The sequence below is a fragment of the Anolis sagrei genome, chromosome 6 (genome assembly GCF_037176765.1).
Source record: "Anolis sagrei isolate rAnoSag1 chromosome 6, rAnoSag1.mat, whole genome shotgun sequence".
NCBI classification, from domain to species: Eukaryota; Metazoa; Chordata; class Lepidosauria; order Squamata; family Dactyloidae; genus Anolis; species Anolis sagrei.
In genome coordinates, this window is record NC_090026.1 from 107,795,980 (window position 1) to 107,815,215 (window position 19,236).

General features: G+C 36.3%; 1 protein-coding gene across 5 annotated transcripts in view; it reads left to right on the forward strand.

Moving 5' to 3' along the window:
* Nucleotides 1-19,236, forward strand: part of MLLT10 (MLLT10 histone lysine methyltransferase DOT1L cofactor) — a 124,793-nt gene that overhangs the window by 68,490 nt on the left and 37,067 nt on the right. For all 5 annotated transcript variants that reach the window (XM_060782379.2, XM_060782378.2, XM_060782380.2 and 2 more), the window contains 2 exons: nt 7,095-7,353; nt 8,889-9,458. In XM_060782379.2, the coding sequence (XP_060638362.2) occupies nt 7,095-7,353; nt 8,889-9,458 (829 nt within the window). The remainder of the gene's footprint in view (nt 1-7,094; nt 7,354-8,888; nt 9,459-19,236) is intronic.

Below are 19,236 nucleotides of genomic sequence, written 5' to 3' on the forward strand. Positions count from 1 at the left end.
GATGTTTTACCATCCTTGTGGGAGGCTTCTCTCATGTCCCCACATAGGGAGCTGGAGCTGACAGAGGAGGCTCAATCCACTCTACCCAGATTCGAACCGCTGACCTGTCAGTCAGCAGTACTGCCAGCACAAGAGTTTAACCCATTGCACCACCAGGGGTTAAACCCATGTGCCGGCAGAACTATAAATATAAAACATAGTTACACTAACTTAGAGACCCCTTGAGAAATAGCTTACTTAAGATGCCATGAAAAAACTGCTTTTGCATACTTTTGAATATTTCTTTGCTACATTTAAGAACAGGGAAGGAGAGGAGGGAGTGTACAGGCACAATATTACCATAACAAAAATGGGATGGTTTATTGAACTAAAATAATTTAATATTTACAGGGCCATTGGTTTTGATGCTTGAGACTTCCAGACATTAGTGTAACTAAGTGACCTGCATATTTCCAAGCTATATCAGCTTAGTAGCCATTTTATACACTAGGATAAGCATCTTTTTACACCCTGTTTCAGCTAATGTAGAATAATTTTATTTACTACATTATCTTTTATGAAATGGGAATCCAAACAAATAAGCACCTTCACATTTTCTGTATTGACACATTTTCAAGAGAATCTGTAGCATTTAAATATATTGATTATTAAATGTGTTGATTTATTTCACCTTTGCATCTGTTTTGTATTTTATTTGACTTAACAATGTAGAACAAAACTCAAGAGATTTTATATAAGTAGCCATGTCTTATTCTTGTAGTATAGGTATCACAGGGTGTGGATGTATGTGCGTGTTACTGACTGCTAGTTGAAGACAATGTTTCCAGGAAACTATTTGAATACAGTAATATTGTAGCACAAATGTGGTACCAGTTTCTGGCACATTAGGAAAAAATGGCCCTCTCGTCACATCAGATAGCATAAGAAGCATTCTGTAATTATCTACCTCAGCATTCATTTAAAGAAATGTTTCTGTACCCTTAGGAGGTAGAGATAATCTTGTAAATAGTGTGGTATGTTTTTGGAAATAATATGTAGGTGTAAGTGGGAGGCCCCATATATTTTCTATTTTTAATTTGTAAGGGTCAGATTCAGATGATTGCCTGTCAAGATTACATCTTTTCCACAGATATCCTAATAATGGTTTTATAAAATTGCATTATCTTCTTATAGTAAATGTGCAGTTGATTCTACCTGTAGCATTTCCCCTTATAAATAGCAATGTAACTGCCTCATTTAAACATTCAAAGTAGTGTTTGGTATTTGATGTTGCAGAACAGAAAATGTCATTTAAATATTACAAATTATGGATATTTATTTTATTGTCAGCAACGGAAATCCACATGACCTTGGTCAAGTCGCACGCTCTCAGCCTCAGAGTAAGACAATAACAAATCTCTTTTGAATAAACCTTACCAAGAAACACACCTTAGGGCAGGGGTGTTAAACTTGTGACCCTCCAACTCCAAGAAGCCCTAGCCAGCTTGTCCAATGGCCAGGAATTGTGGGAGCTGAAGTCCAAAACACCTGGAGGGCCACATGTTTGGCACCATTCCCTTAGGGTATCCCTAAGTTGGAAATGATTTGAAGGCATGCAACAACAAATAGTACCACGGAAGAACAACTCATTCTTTAAAAAGACAAACTTGATTTACTAACTAAAAACGCAAGAAGAAAAAGGAACACTGGATTATAGAAATACCTATTTGGTGAAGACTTTTGTTGGGAATATGAGTTCTGTTCTTGATGCTTAATAACGTAACATGGAAAGAGACTTATTTTATCTCTATTTGGTAGAGTGATATTAATGTGAAGTATTCTCAGTGAAACCTGTGGTCTAGAAGTTCTTTGCATCCCATTCCTCATGACATATTTTTTAGGACAGTGGACAGATTCTCAGCAGCCAATCTGAAGATAAGGAATTATGATGAAAGAAGAACTTAATATGAGTTTTGTTCAGTAATCTCTTTCCTTTATATCTGGAGCTTCAAATTGTCACTGTGAGCCCCAGTGGATATAGCCATACTGTATTTGATTTTTTTAACCAACGGCAAAATAAAACATGTTTATGCAATTTACATTTCAGGAGAGGAAGTTCTATAAATGGGGAGCCATCACTGAAAAGGTTTATTTCTGCCCATCCCAGTAAAGCGTTTGCTCATCCAGAGAACATTGCTTGCTAGCTATTCACAAACACATTGATGTGGCAATATGCATTCCTTGGGAATATCAGACTTCAAACAGGGAACAAGAATTAAATATTAAAACTACTTGTAAGCCTGAGGGAAGCGAGCTGTGAAAATAAACTATAAGCTACACTGACAACCTTTTTGGTTGGAAGAGCAAAGTACAAATACTTGAAATAACAATTGTAACAAAATATTGAATCAGAATCATTAAAATATTGAATAAATCCAATTAAGAGACGGTACCATCAAAACTATTGGCATCTAAAACGTATTACCAAGCTCTGTATTCTCTTCACGGTCAGAAAAATGGTTGAAATAGGCAGATATCTGTAGACAGACAGTTTTAAATGAAAGTTGTAGCCACTGAAAAATCTAATTTTTTTCAAATCACTAGTTTAAACTTTAATGAGAAAGTCATTTGGATCAGAGAAAATGTAGTGAATCTGAAAATCTGAACATGTGGTGGTTAGACTTTGTTGAGGAGAAGGCACACATTTCATAACTTAGATGACTGGAGTTACAGGAATTTAAACTTTCAGGCTGAATTTTTCCTTAAACTCAGTGGTTAGTCCCAGTTCTTCATAATGGTGCTACTGTTCTTGTTATATGCCCTATGGCTAATCTTGATCAACAGTATCTAGTTTGGGGTTGTCAGGATTTGGTATATTTTAAAAGAATTGTGACTTTGAAACAATCTTAAGAGCCCATTGAACAGTAATAAGAAGAATGGGCAGAGGTGGGTAGGGAGGGGATATAGTCACACTGTTAAGAGTACAGTAACTAGTTTTTGTTTTAGTCTGGCTTTCATGGATATAAAGCTACTTCTTCAGATGAAGTACAAAAATGTAGCCTTTAAATTAGTGTAACAATATCTATAGATTATTTTTGCGTAGGAGATGGTGCAGCTGGCGAAACAGCTGGATATGTAAGAATGCAGTTCTGGATACAGTTAATTCAGTATTTCCAGCAAACCGCTAATTATTTTGTTAAATTGTACCACATAGCTACTTTAATTTATCAACAGTAATTAGAAATATTTCTTAATGTTCTAGTCATTCAGATATAGAGTTGTCAGAATATTTAGATGATATCAGTATCAAAATAATTAATATATTTGTATTTTATATAATCAGTCCCTGAAAATGTGACCAAGGTTAATATTACCCTTTTGGGTAAGAGGTTACTTTGTATTTTAATTCACAGAACTGCTGCTTACTTTTGTTTTCACCACCTCACTTGTTATGCAGATAAATAGTACATGATATTTAATACAATATGAATTCATTGGCGAACTTTAAGATGAAACAAAGTAGAATTGGTTTGATTGATACTAGGTTTGGTATCTCGTAATTTTTCTCACTCTGTATTTATTTATTTGTATTCCTCCTGTGATGTGACACAATTTATACAGTAGTCTCATTTATCCAACATAAACGGGTCGGCAGAATGTTGGATAATAAGGAGGGATTAAGGAAAAGCCTATTAAATGTCAAATTTCATTATGATTTTACAAATTAAGCACCAAAACATGATGTTTTACAACAAATCAACAGAAAAAGCAGTTCAATACATGTTAACATTATGTAGTAATTACTGTATTTACGAATTTAGCACCAGAACATTGCAATGTATTGAAATAGCTGTGGATCCGAGCGGGAGGCAGACTGCATTGGATAATACAGAATGTTGGATGAGTGGAGGTTGGATAAGCGAGACACTACTATATAAGAAACTCACCCTCTTTCTTTTTCCTCTTGTGTTTGTGTGTACATATGTATGCAAGCTCACAATAACTGGGAGAGGGTTATGGGTCCATGATGATAATTTTGAGATTGTGACCATTATGAAATAAATAGATACCATGGAATTCTGTTTTGAAGGATGAGATCTCAGAAGATCAGTGAAACCAATATAATAGAGTAGTACTATATTGTAGTAGAATTATACTGTATGAGAATTTAGCTCAGTAAATGTTTAATAATAACTACACATTCACTTCTTTTCCAGATTGTACTGTGTACATTTTTAAAAAGTTTGGTCATCATGTTTAATAATTATTTTAATACTAACCGTCCCTTGCCATGGGTTGCTGTGGCCCAGTCTGGTGATCTGGAAAATAAAGTAATGAGAAAGTGTTGGTTTCTAATCTATGTAACTTCTTTCTGCTTGTGGGTAAACAGTATTTCTTGCTGTTTCTTTGTCAGTGTTGATGTGGAGAGTGTCTGGTTTGCCTACTCTGGAATATGCAACATATGATTGTCCTCCTTTAGGAGTCCCTTTCAAATGATACTATATAGATAGATATGATTCACTCTCACACACAGATACTATATCTGTGTGTATGAGTGAATCATATCTATCTATATCAATGGCTGGATGGCTCTTTGTGTCAGGAGGGCTTTGATTACATTTTCTTGCCCTGGTGAAGACAGTTGGACTGGATGGCCTTAAGTATTTTCTGTTGGTCATGGGGGTTCTGTGTGGGAAGTTTGCCCAATTCTGTCGTTGGTGGGGTTCAGAATGCTCTTTGATCGTAGGTGAACTATAAATCCCAGTAACTACAAATCCCAAATGTCAAGTTCTATTTCCCCCAAGCTTCATCTGTGTTCATATTTGGGCATATGGAATATTTGTGCCAAGTTTGGTCCAGATCCATCATTGTTTGAGTTCACAGTGCTCTCTGGATGTAGGTGAACTACAACTCTCTAAGTCAATGCCCACCAAACCCTTGTAGTGTTTTCTGTTGGTCATGGGAGTTCTGTATGCCACGTTTGGTTCAATGCCATAATTGGTGGAGTTCAGAATGCTCTTTGATTGGTGAACTATAAATCCCAGCAACTACAACTCCCAAATGACAAAATCAAAGGACATACATTGGGTTGTTAGATGTTTACTGTCCCAATTTGGTGTCAATTGGCCCACTGGTTTTTGAGTTCTGTTACTCCCACAAACAAACATTACATTTTTATTTATATAGGTAATCAGTATTTTTAAATTACCGATTTTTTTTGCAACCTAGTGTACTACAACTCTCCTGCATTTTGTGGAATGTATCTCATTCTGCAAGCTATTCTCTTTATTTCATACATTACTCTTTTGAGGTTTTGCCATTTTAGAAATGCTCCTCCTCCTACTGTTGCTTATTGTTGTTGCTGTTGTTGTTGTTGCTGTTGTTATTATTATTATTATTATTATTATTATTATTATTATTATTCCCTAAAAGGACTTACTGGAAACAGATATCAAGATTTCTTTTTTTAGAAATACCTGAAATAACTCCATTGTAAAAATCAGAAATATTATCCTGCCAAAATTATGTACTTAAATCATCCACAGATGATCAAGCATAGTAACCTCCCCGCTCTCTTTTTCTCCCTTCTCTGTCTCAGGTGCAGGTGCACATATATATGCTTTCCCTTCCTTTCCCCTGTAGTTCCTCTCATTCTCTCAAAAGCCACTTTTAGAGGTTCGGAGGCTCCGTCTGGAGCAGTGTATGATATGGCTCAGTGGGATGAAGCTGAAAGGGAAAAATTTGCCATGCGCGTGTGTGTGTGCAGGGAGGGGGGGGGGGATAGAGAGAGACCATTTGAAACATCTTTATATAGCTATTCAGATCCCAGCCCATGTATCTAAATATTTTCAGGTTTTTTTCCCTATGGAGCATTTAGTCATCCCGCATCTTCACTACTTAATCATTATGATGTGTAAGGTTATTCTTGAAAATGGCTTTCTGTTTTATTTCTTATATTACCAAAAACCCTATTCCTGTTGATTTATTGCATTTAGTTGCTAATGTATAGATACCAGATACCAGAGTAGTTAAGGTGTCATGTATGTATAAGTGTATGTGAATAAATATTAATGTAAAATGTTTTATATTTCATTATATTTTCTTATTTAAGCCAAATAAGTAGGATGGCTGTTCTAGTTCAATTATTAATTTCATATACACAGATATAAGATATATAAACCATAATCTGATATACTAACTTTTAAAATGTTTCTAAAACATTTATTTTGAACAGCAGAAATTGTCTTTATATATAGGCAGTTCCCGAGTTACAAACATCCAAATTACAAATGACTCATACTTAAGAACAGGGGTGGGACAACAGGAAGTGAGACAAATTTACATCTAGGAAGGAAAATTCACTCCTGAAAGAGTTATCATGGCAAAAAGATGTCTCAACTGAAGCTTTATCACAAATCCTTGTTCTCACAAGCCACATTTTTCAAAATCCAATTATCATGGGGACAGAAAGTGAAGTGAAATCTTCTGAACAGGACAGAAAAACAAACACCACTGGGGTATTAACCCTTCCCTGTGCTATCCAAACCATGCTCTCTCTCTCTCTCTCTGTACACACATGTACACACACGTGTGTGTGTATGTATATGTACATGTATATGGCTGTAGGTACACTTAAAAATGTAGCTGTTCCAACTCACAAACAAATTCAACTTAAGAACAAACCAACAGAACCTATCTTGTTCGTAAATTTGGGACTGCATGTAGTTGACAAACAGTGCTAGTATTGAATAAATAGGAGTATCCTGATTAAATGAAAGAATGTGTCAGTATGTGCACTTCCCCAAGTTGCTGCAATGTGATGTTTGCAAAACTTACAGCTAGTATCTTCTTGATATATTAATATGCGTATTTAGTGTTTTACTGTTGCCCTATTAGTTTGTATGGTGGTGATGGTGAACCACTAGACTATTTAATTGACAATTTTGCATTCTTATAAAGATTGGGTTAAGTTCGGACTATCTACATAGTTTTGAAATGTTGGGGCATATCTTTGTTTCTGAAATGGAATAATATTTTGTCTTTTAGAGTAAAGTTAGTTTTTTGCGGTCTAACTGCCTGTCTCAACTTCCTCTTTCCCAATCCAATATTGTTAGACTTACACAAGTACTACTAACAGCTCGATGACTGGCTCACTGAAGAGGCTGGAAGATACCACAGCAGCTCGTTTTACAAATGCAAATTTTCAGGAAGTCTCTGCACATACTTCAAGTGGCAAAGAGATTTCAGAAACCAGAAGTTCAGAGAGCAAAGGAAAAAAGTTGGTGGGTCATAATTCAGGTCAGAGGGGAAGAAAGCCTGTTGCTGGAAGGACTCCTATAGCTACAGTGTCAGCAGCTTGTACTTTTCAGCAAGGTATTATTCCAAAAGTACTATATTCCTTCCATGCTTGCTAGCAGTTACGTTAAGAGCTTTATATTTACAAACAATATATTTTTCATATATTTTCCACATTTTGTGTTTTGAATATTACAAGCTATGTTGTATGGTAATTTAATTGGGATAAAACATTTTTTGACATTGACAGTAAATACTAAAACTCATCTTCATACATTTAAAAATGAGAAAAATACAGAGAATAGTGTCTAGCAGTAGAGATGTAAAGTTTACAGAAGCTACGAAAAAAACCTTTCTCCCATTTTGTCTCAGAAAAACTGTCAATTTTCAGAAACAGGCAACAAATAAAATTATAGTAACATTTACTAACTGAAAATCACAATATTTCATTAGCAGCATAATATGTATTATGCATAATACAGCCTGGTATAAAACTATAATGTCTGATATATTAAAATACCGTTAGTTAATAAAATAATTATGGATGGAATTTACTTTTATTTAATTTTTATTGTTACAAATTCCAGAACTATAAGGAATGGATAGTTTATTGGGAACAGTAATAGAGAACAACAATAACAACAAACCCCAGAAGAAACCATCAACATTAATCAAACAAAAAATTATTTTTATTCTGTAGCCCTCTATAATGCCAAGAAGACATAAAAATACTAATTCCTATAAAATGAATTGAGAAAAAAGAAATCAGGGCCAGGATGTGGCAGTGAAGTGAGATAATGTACACAGTCTTACCTAAAAGTCTACGTGTTTAAGTATGTTTTTAGAAATAATGTGTTGGGAGTAAATATATGGGAAAGCTGAAGAAAACACCCTATAATCCATTGTTTCAATTTTGACAGAAGAAAAATTCCCCTGAACTGTGGGCATTGCATTTTCTGAGAAAAATGTTAGTTGCACAGTTCAATGGCATGTTCTTCTTTTAACCAGGAAATTGCTTGATGTTGCAGCATAATTTTTGTGCCCTCGCAGGATCTTTTTTAAAAAGTATAAGATATTTTGTCCCAGGTGCAATTCTTCATTTTGCAGCCCTCTAAGTTTATTTAAGGTTGGAGAGGATTTTCCCCCCAAATCGGAAACAGAGTAGAAAGAGTAGAAATGACCCCCCCCCCTCAAATCATGATGAAATTTAGTGGACACAAAAACTGATTTTATGTGTGAGTGGGTGCTGCTTTCTGAGTTGTCCTGAAGTGGATAGTGGGGCTTTCCAATTCTCAACAGTTTCAATATATCTTATTTTAAAATAACTTCTGTCTTTAATGGATTTTAAATGGTTTTAATTCTATAATTGTTTGATTGCATTTAAAATAACTTATATGTTTTTGTTATGGTCCTGTCCTTCTACTTTAAATAGTTAGTTGTCCTGGGTGCCAGTATTGGGAAAAAGTCAAAATTTGAATGAATAAACAACAGCAACAATAGTTAACAATTTTTTCAAGAAAGGTTTTACAGCATCATTTACAGTATTCTTTTTCTTGCAGTTTTTCTAACAGTTCCAAAACTATTTTAATCAATCTCCTTCTCCCTTTCTCCAGGTAGTTTTCTGGGAACTCCTGGCAGTACAAAGTCATCTTCTGGAAGTTCAGTTCAATCTCCCCAGGACTTTTTGAGTTTTACAGACTCAGATATACGTACTGACAGCTATACTCATTCCCAGCAGACGTTGTCAACCAAAGATGTACATAAAGGAGAGATTGGGAGTCAAGAAGGGGGTGTGAATTGTTTTACTTCCTTAATTGGTCTCCCTTCAACCTCCAGTGTTGCCTCTCAGCCTAATATTTTTGACAACTCACCTGGAGAGTTGGGTAATTCAAGCCTTACAACAACAGGATACAAACGTGTTCAACCTTCTGGTGCAGAAGATGAGACTGTAAAGGAAAAGAAGCGGAAAGGAAATAAGCAGTGTAAACATGGGCCTGGTAGGCCCAAAGGAAATAAAAGTCAGGAGAATATTTCCCACTTATCTGTTTGTTCTGCTTCCCCAACATCATCTGTGGCGTCTGCTGCAGGAAGCGTAGCAAGCTCCAATTTGCAGAAATCTCCAACTCTGCTTAGGAATGGAAGTCTGCAAAGTCTCAGTGTTGGTTCCTCTCCTGTTGGTTCAGGTAGGCATTTGTGCTTTGAAAAATATGACAGCTTTAATATATTTTCACCTTTGTAATTTCACTTTGAAACTGGCTCACACCAAATGCTCACTTACTCGAATTTGATGCTTAGGCCAAAAATACAAAAAACTAGATCTTTGCAAATAGTTTTAAATTAAGTGAGAAATAGTTGTCTTTAGTACAATTGGTGTTTACACTCTGAATTCTGTCACTTCGCTTAAGATGCTTTTGTAATGTGTAGCAATAGGTGTTTTCCATGAGTTGGTAGCTAGTTTTACATTTTGTCACATCAAAATTCCAAATCATTCAAATTTTGTAGGAACACAATTAGTTGTATATCTTATATAGATTACAGAATCAAATATGTTATACAGTTACATTGCTGGCTGCAAAAATTTACATATTAAACATCATAGGTTAAACAGTTAATGATTTCTTTAAATAAATGTTCCACCTGATGAAATAATGAGATGGGCAAAGCTTTCACTAGACATGTGTATTGCAGGTCATGCTATTTTTATCTCTGAATTTCTGAAACCATTTACAAAATTTGAGCTGGGTGAGGCTAGGTTTAGCATTGTGGAAATAACCTCTGCAGTCCAATCCACTCCCAATAGTTTTATTCATGTAGTACATTCTCTTAATGCAAATTCTTTACTTTGCTTTCCATCCGGCTATACATGTAAACCGTTTCAACCCATAATTTGCAGTTCTAATTTAAAGGTTAAGCACTTACAGTATCTATCGGTTTGCATTTTAACACCCACTGTGTTTTGTAACAAACCACAACTGTGTTTTGCACCTGTCATTATTTCTCAGCCTAATCTGCTTTTTAGGAGATTGATATTAAAAGCAAATGGGGTAGGGAAGGAATTATACTTCAGTGAGCTTCAAGGAAGGAAGTTAGGTCAATATAATAAGTAAAGTGGTGGTAAATGCAAATGAAATGTCTGAATGGAGGTATGGATTAACAATGACTTCGTTTTCCCCTGTAAAACTATATTTTTACTTTTAATTTTTGTTTAACGTGTTTTTAAAATGCAATTTTAAAAGTATAAATCTATTATTTCCAAACACTATGGGTCTCTAGTGCTTACAAGTATTAATCTTAAACCTGGAATTGCTATGAATCAGATGGATATATCGTATTTCTTCAGTTATAAGATGTACCACCACCACCAACAAAAATACATAAGATACAGCTATGACGCAAAGACATACCCCATTTTTAGAGATGTTTATATAGGGAAAAATGTGTACCTTAGAATAGAACTACAGTATGAATTTTTGCATTCAAATCAGTCTTGCAACTGTAATCAAGAAAAAATGTGTACTAGCCTCATGTGCTATGAATTAACCTTGAAATGATGTTAACCTATGGATTTCTGTTTTAGACGCAGCATGATGTAGTATTTTAGGTATTAAAATCAGGGCCCTTCCAGCCATATAGCCCAGTTTGTTAAGGCAGAAAACCCCACAATATCTGCTTTGAACTGATTTATCTGAGTCTACACTGCCATATAAGCAGATATTGTGGGATTTTATTCAGTTGTGTGGAAGGGCCCTAAATCTCTAGGAGACTGTGGGCCCTTCCACACAGCCCTGTATCTCAGAATATCAAGGCAGAAAATCCCACAATATCTGCTTTGAACTGGGTTATCTAAGTCCACACTCAGACAGTGTGGGATTTTCAGCCTTGATGTTCTGGGCTTTTTAAAAAGAGCTTTGTGGAAGGGCCCTATGACTCAGGGCCCTTCCATACATGCCCTATATCACAGGATTTGGTCTAAGATTTTCTGTTTATCCCAGATTATCTGGCAGCATGGGCTCATATAATCCAGTTTAAAGCAGAAAACCTGGGATCAGGTCCTGGGATACAGGGCCTGTCTGGAAGGACCCTCAGGCTCCTTCTAAGATGTCATATAAAATCCAGATTATCTGCTTTAAACTAGCAGTGTACACTCATATAATCCAGTTCAAAGCAGATAATGTGGATTTTCTGATTTGGTAATCTAGATTATATGGCAGTGCTGGTAACTATAAATTGAAGTTGACTTGAAGGCATATTAACAGCAACATTTTTGTTTATACTGTATTAAAAAGATGTACTGGAATTCTTACAAAGATCAGACTTACCCCAGGTTTCCACAACTTTAGATGCATTCAAAGTGCAATTAGCTATGTTGCAATCCTGATTTTAATATGATCATTGAAACAGCTGTTTCAGCACTAGGATCTTGTATTGCTGGCATCTTGTATCCTAATATCATTCTCATTATAAAAGTGATAGGCAATAGGATACTATAGTTATAATTAGCTAGGTCAAGCATCCTTAAACTGTGATCCTCCAGCTGTTTGGGCTCCTAACTCCCAGAATTCCTGACCATTGAACAAGCTGGTTAGAACTTCTGTAGGCCAAAACAGCTGAAGGGCTGCAGTTTGAGGACACGTGATCCATTCTTCTGTTTTCATATGATACTTAGTGCCTCTTTCTTTTATAAACTCAGTCTGGATGGTTGCTGTTTCTCTTTCAACACACCATAAAAGTTTTAATTTTAGAACCTTGAACATGACTTCAATTCCTACATTATATGTTGTGAGGTTTTTTTAAAGGCCCAAATATTAGGCAATCAATTTAAAACTATAGGTGTTCTTGAAATATTAGAATTTCAGTTCAAAACTGTAAACAGTGGGGTTTTACTTACCCATCTCCATGTTGTTTCCTTTTGTGTTACATATTTTAAATTGTTAAGTTTGAGAACAGGGGTGTTTTATCAGGATGGGTACGTTGCTCTAACAGTCATTCTAGCTGTACAAAAGGGTATAAGTGCTCTAAACAAACATGTAAATAATAAGTGTTTTCATCATGGCCTATCATCCTTTTACATTCCCAGGCATATATGCTTTACTGAAAGGCAGCCATGATCAGTATTGGATTAGAAATAGATTCCTAGGGTGTTAGCCCCTTTCCTGGGAAAGATTCAACTAAGACTAAGACTCCTTTATTTATTATTATTATTAACTTTATTTGTACCCCGCTAGCATCTCCCGGAGGACTCGATGCGGCTTACACAGGCCGAAGCCACAAGACACAATACAATATAGAATGTAACATCACAATAACAAGCAAATCAAACAATAAATAAAATAAAATAACTCCACAATAACTAAGCAAATCAACAAATAGCCAATAATGACAATGAACAGAACATCAAGGACATTATTAAAACTGGTTCGGCTGGCGCACTGGGGTACAAGAGTCCACAACTGGAAGAACTGAATCTCATGGCTCTCTTTGAAACTGGTTTTAGCAAAAGTAAGGCGGACAGGCAGTATGCAAGTCTCATAGCTTAAAATGTACTATATTGAAAGCTACATTAAAACATAGATACATCCAGGCCTGTGCTCTGGCTGACTATAGGAAAGTTTCGAGAAGAACAATTCAAGAGAGTTTACACTCACCATCTTGAGGAAGAAGATGAGTTTGCAAAAAGATCTGGAAGGTCATTGTCTTCATTCAGAATTAGGCCCCATTGCAGCCCCAGTGTTAATATAGGATTCTCCTTTTTTAAAAGCTTCTCCCATACCTGCATGTGTACAGAAGTAGAAGACCCTTTCACACAATAACTGCAGATGACATGGGTGAGGAATGCAGGGGGAAAAAAAGACTCTGAGTGGCTTATTAATAACTTTAAGTCTTAGAATTAAATTTGGTTTAAATAGATCGGAAGCAGGAAATTGACAAGGGAGGTAGTTGGATGACAAGGGAGTTAAAAGAGTAGTAAATGAGAACAAGTGATGGGAGAAGCTAAATTAATTGTCTCCCAATACAGAAAATATAGGGCAGATCTAGGCTCCCATTGTCATGAAGTATATCTGAAGAATTAAAGCAATAGAGGTGACCAAAGATGGCCTAGACAAATTCAGGTGGTGTCCATCTGAGATTTCTTGAAGAACTGAAAAGGTGAAGCTAGGGTGTCAAGACCCAGAAGCCTTAAGTAGAGCCAAACACAAGGTAAAAGGTTCAAACACAGCTTTATTACACAAAAAGAGTCTTTTAAAGCACTTAACTTCAGTGCAGTGAACTAAGGCAGTAATTTGGCATCAAAAACGAAGCGATACCAGCAACAAAAATATAACTTGGATTATATCGCTGTTTAATCCGGGTTAACAGAAAAGTTCAGCAATTTGCTTCAAAGTTCACACAGTTCAAAAACACAGTCACAGAAGATGAAAAACGGAATCCCAAAACGATGCAAGGTCCAAACACGAAGTTAGCAATAGAAAAGTCCTAGAGACAAAAGCGTTGGTCAAACCGGTCCGTCGTCAAGCCTTTGGGTAAAGGTAAACATAGGAGCACAGGAACATAGCAACACAGGAATCTGTAGTCCAAGGACTCAAGCTCGAGAGTTGGCAGTAACAAAGATTCACATCCCAAAAGAGACACTTTGCCTTCTGCAAAGAGCCATACAACCAAAACCCACTTTTATCCTAAAGCTCCTCATTAGAGGATGATGAGCTCCCCATCCTTTCCTCATCGCTCTCAGCTGCCTCCATCCCCGCAGCTGAACCCGAGCGCCCATCTCTCCACCTCTGCCAGCGTCTGCCATGTCTTGAACATGGGTTCAATCCAGCTCATCCTCATCTCCCATATCACTCCCAGACCCATCACTCCTTTCAAACTCCATGAAATCCTTGTCCTCTGTAGGAGCACTAAGTATTTCCCGGATGCGCTCCCTCTGAAGCTCCTCATCGGACTCTTGATCGCGAGTAGCCCGCTTTACTCCCCTGCTCTCCTCCCCATCCCCCATTTCACAATCGGAGAAGCCCTCAAACGTCTCAGAATCACTTGGGGCCATGATTATCTCCCTAATCCGTTTTTGCTCCTGTTCTTCCTCTAACACCTGCGCAGACCTCTTCTCCCTTCTAACAGTAGTAGTAACGTTACCATCACGCTGAACTACAACATAGGGACACCCAAAGCAAAGCAACATATCCCGAAGATCCACCTCAGTATCAGAGGAATAGGAAGTGGTCAGTGATATACTATAATGAACATCTAGTACCCCTTCCATACAGCTGAATAAAATCCCACATATTCTGCTTTGAACTGGAATATATGGCAGTGTGGACTCAGATAACCCATTTTAAAGCAGATATTATGGGATTTTCTGCCTTGATATTCTGGGTTATATGGCTGTGTGGAAGGGCCCTAAGTCTGACTCGAAAAGATAATAATGTTTGGTTGTGTAGAAGGCAATAGGAAAAGAAGTCGTCGTCTGGAGTGTCCCTGAGTCTGCAGGACCAGAGCAGGGCTGTTGACAGATTGACTTGAAAGTATTTAATTCGTAAATTTGACATACCGGTAAATCAAAGTTGACTTGACTACAGTTAACATCAGTAAACAATCTATCTGTGGCTGCATGGAACATACTGGAATGTAACTGTTCATACTTTTACATAATCAAGTAATTTCAAGAAATATGAAATTCTAGAAATGGAGATATCAATGGGGAAGTAGAAATTAAACTGTTCATATAGATTTAAATAATGTAAATAGAATTTAGATCTGATCTGAATTCTTTATAAACAATTGCTATGGTATTGAAAATAAAAAATCCACCACAGAAAGAAATGAGTAAATTACTCAGATAATATGTTCAATTCTAACTTTAGTGTTCAATTATATATTTATTGATACTTGGGGATCTTGTCTAGTTCTGCCATAGCCACGCTTCTAAGGCCTCTTCTGCACTGACATATAATCTAGATTATCAAATCAGATAATCCACATTATTATCTTTGAACTGGATTATATGAGTCTACACTGCGGATTATCTGGATTTTATATGGCAGTGTAGAAGGGGCCTAAGTCCTACTCTTCTGATTTGTTTTTTGCTGCAGTCTCCATTCTGATAAATGACTGAGCCAAGGTATAAAAAATGTTGAACTATTTCAGTGACTTCATCATCTACTTTAAAGTTAAGTAGATCATCTATAGTCATTACTTTTGTTAATGTTTAACAGTAAACCTGCCTTTGCACTTGTTTCCTTGTGCTTTCTTCAGTAATCAGTCCAGGTCTTTGCTATTTTGTGCTAGTAAATGGTGTCATCTGCATGTGTTAAATAATTGGTGTTCCTTCCTCTAATTTTTACACTCCCTTTCTCTGAGTGTAATCGTGTTGTATAAATTAAATAGAAAGGGTGATAGAAGCGCTGCCTTTCTTGACTCCTTTGCCAGTTGAAAACCGTTCTGTTTCTCCATATTCTGTCCTGGTTATCATCTGTTGTTCTAAGGTACAGGAAGGCAAATGTTGTGGCATACCAATTTTTTTAAAAAAATATATTTTTATTAGATTTCCAAGTAACAATTTAAGTGGGGGAAGAATTAATTGGTAAAGAAAAGTAGGAGAAGATAGTTTTAAGATTTTTTTTTAAAAAAACAGTGTAAAGGAGATAATATAAACCCCATTGGGGAAAGAAAAAAAATAAAAAAATATTTTTTAAAAAATATATATCTTAGTTCATAGATTTCTCCCATCAATTTCCCCTCTTCTCTCTTTATAATTTTCAAAAAAGATTAGACAATTCCATCGAAAGGGTGAGAACAATTTTCGTATAGGAAAGTTTGGAAAGCTTAAGAGGATTTTTCCTAAATGAGCTTTATGGGGATCCCAAGAGGAGAGGGAAAGGGGGAAAAAAGGGAGGAGGGGAGGATGACTTCCTTTCTATTCTTTGGTGGTTGTATTAGATCCATTTTGGCCTTTTAAAAAAGGCTCTATATTGTACTATATTATACAACCCTGTGGTGTCCTGCTTTCTGTAGGTCTTTGTATGCTCATATTATTAATTCAATCTTTTGGTACCTTAAATAATTTTTAACATAGTCCCAATTTGTATGCTTTTTTGGGAGTCCTTGATTTGGAGTGATCCAATAGGTAAGTTTGTCCATATTCATGACTTTCCTAAGCCAATGCTCTTTTTTCGGTGTTCCTTTTCGCCTCCAAATCTTGGCTAAGGCATACCAATTTCTTTAAGAGCGATCTATAGTTTTTCATGATGTAGGCATTCAATTACCCATTACTCTTACTTCATTAGCCCATTTACTCTGACTTAATAACTCCTTTTGCCAGGACCAAAGAAATCAGCAATCTAATAAAAGCTTCCTCACTAATTTTTAATGGCTTCCAAAAAAGGGAGGATATTATGTGTTATGGTTTAAAGTTCACTCTGAAGACATTAACTGTAACTATTAATATAATGTACTGGGAAGCTATTGTTGAATGTGATTTTGTCTTTTTATCTGTTCAGAATGAAGTGAAACAGAAAGGGTTGTATATGGGTACTCAAAGATAATGCATATCCCTTCTTGTCAAGTTATAACTAGTTCATCCAAACCAAAATATTAACAGTTTCTAGTACCTTTAATCCCCTCTGAAAAACTAAATAAGTAGGGATTTGGTTTTGTTTTATTTCCAGGGTGCCAGGTTACATTTTAAAGGAGAGGGGGAGAGTAGTAGGAAGTGACAGATAATCATTTTCCCTTTGATGCTTGTGACTACACAAAGCTCATTTTAAAACACTTTCTCCTTAATGAATGAAAGCAAACAACAGGACTGGCTTTTTAATAGGCATTGTCTTTCCTGGATATGTTATTTCTTTCTTAAAATTTCAGTTACTTCTCTAGTGTTTAAAACTGTACATTTGGAAATAATAGTGTAATTTTACACTTGAAGGAAAAATAGCATGTTCACAATTCCCGCCCCACTGCTCGCCTGATGCCCAAAAGAAGGGAGAGTAACTGAAGGGAAGATTCAGACTGCCTGTGCTGAACTCACCAAAGCATCCCCCCCCCCCAAGTACCAAATCTGGTGGGAAGCACAACTCTTTTCCCTGCCCCAATGAAGTAGTAGTTCCTCCCCCTCCTCCCGCCTCCTCTTTCTTTCTTTCTTTCTTTCTTTCTTTCTTTCTTTCTTTGGCTGGCCAGCTTCTCCCTCTCTCCTGCCCCTTCTCCTCCCCTACCAAAAACTTCCCTCTGGTTTCTTGCTCAAGAGAAGCATGGCAGCAATTGGGCCTTTTGCCAGATTTGACTCCCTGTGGACGGGACTACTGTTGGGTAGCCCAATTCCTTGATGCTCTCACTTTCATTCACTCAGGCTCTGGCACCCAGAATATGAGAGCAGGCAGTCTGCTGAAAGGAATAAAGCAAGCATATGATAAGGAGGGATCCCTGCAGCCATACTAGTAGATAAATGAAACTGCAGGTCCTAATCTGCAGATACAGAAGGTTCGCTAATACCCACAGTTTCAGGCATCCACAGGAGGTCTTGGAAAGTATCCATAGCAGATATAGGAATTGTACTGTAACTGCAAATGTAACCCATACAAGAGAGAGAGATTGTTAGTGTGTAAAACATTAGTCTAACTAAGAAATTTACCTGTTCTTTAGAGGGTAAGATTCACATTAAGAACAGTATTACAAGTTGCAAGTGTTCAATGTCTGGATTCTTAGGTGACATTTGTGTCCAAGGTTGCTTTTTCAGCTTCACTTGTGTGTTTTTTTTTCTGACAAGAGAATCTATCCCATTATTATAGATCTGCGAGTAACTTCACTGTTGTTGACTCTGTTTACTTGGGGTTGAAACTGAGAACTTTTCAGAAGTGGCAATTGATATCAGCCTTGAAAACATAGATTACAGGCTACTTTAAGGAACATTTTCCATACATATTCTTTCACCCATATAGATTATCTAATGAGTTTCTACGTCACAACTTCCTAGGCTGCTGGTTACAAGAAACAGGCTTTCTCAGTAGTGCCATCGTCCAATTGAACTCCTGCCCTAGGGTGATTGAGCATGATCTTTCATTCCTGGTATTTAGGTACATAGCCCAAAATATATTGTGATTTTATTATATTTATTTTATTTTTCTGTGATTTTGAAGCTGTCTTGTGGAACTGGTAGATCAAAAGGTGGCATGGAGTATAAATTTAAAACCTTGCATGCTTGTAAGAGTTTCCTAAAGAAAATAAGATTCAAGATGCCTTCTTGGGATCAATCATTTTTTACCATCTGGAACCAATTTACTACAGAGCAAATTCCTGGTAACTCATTTGCAAGATAGCAATCACCCTTTAACTTCAAAAAGTGTTTACATTGTCAAGAAGAGGGGAAAACAAATATATTTGAGGTGTATAAGAGAAAATTAGGACTAAATCAAGAACATTTTGGATACCATATAATATCTGATGCAGAGCCTAATCCTAATGTTTGCTTAGGGAAGAATATAGAGGGTGGGGATGCTCTAATTTTTAAAAGAAATATGCAGTTGGTACTTTTGGTAATTATTGATACAAAAAATAGGTAGAGAAAAGAATATTCAAAAGAATTACAATCAAGATTTCCCTTTGTTTCCTGCTTCATTTTTTATAACTTTGCATATGCTTGAACATAGTATCTAATGTATATTAATATGTGACTTCCTATTCTGATAACTCGGAAAGGCATTATTTGGCCTGTAGCAACTTTGGTATAAAGTGGAGTAGAGATAAACTGTCTATTTTATTTCATTTCTTTTATGCCTTGCCTTTCTCCCAATATGGGACTTAATTTATATATTTTTATTTATTTTTGTACTTATATTTCTACCCTGCTCTATCTCACCCCGAAGGGGACTCAGAGCAGCTTACAGTTTTGGCAGTCATTCAATGCCACATTGCAATACAAATATACAAATGCAACACACTAAGCAGTAAAACAAAACAAAACATATAAATACA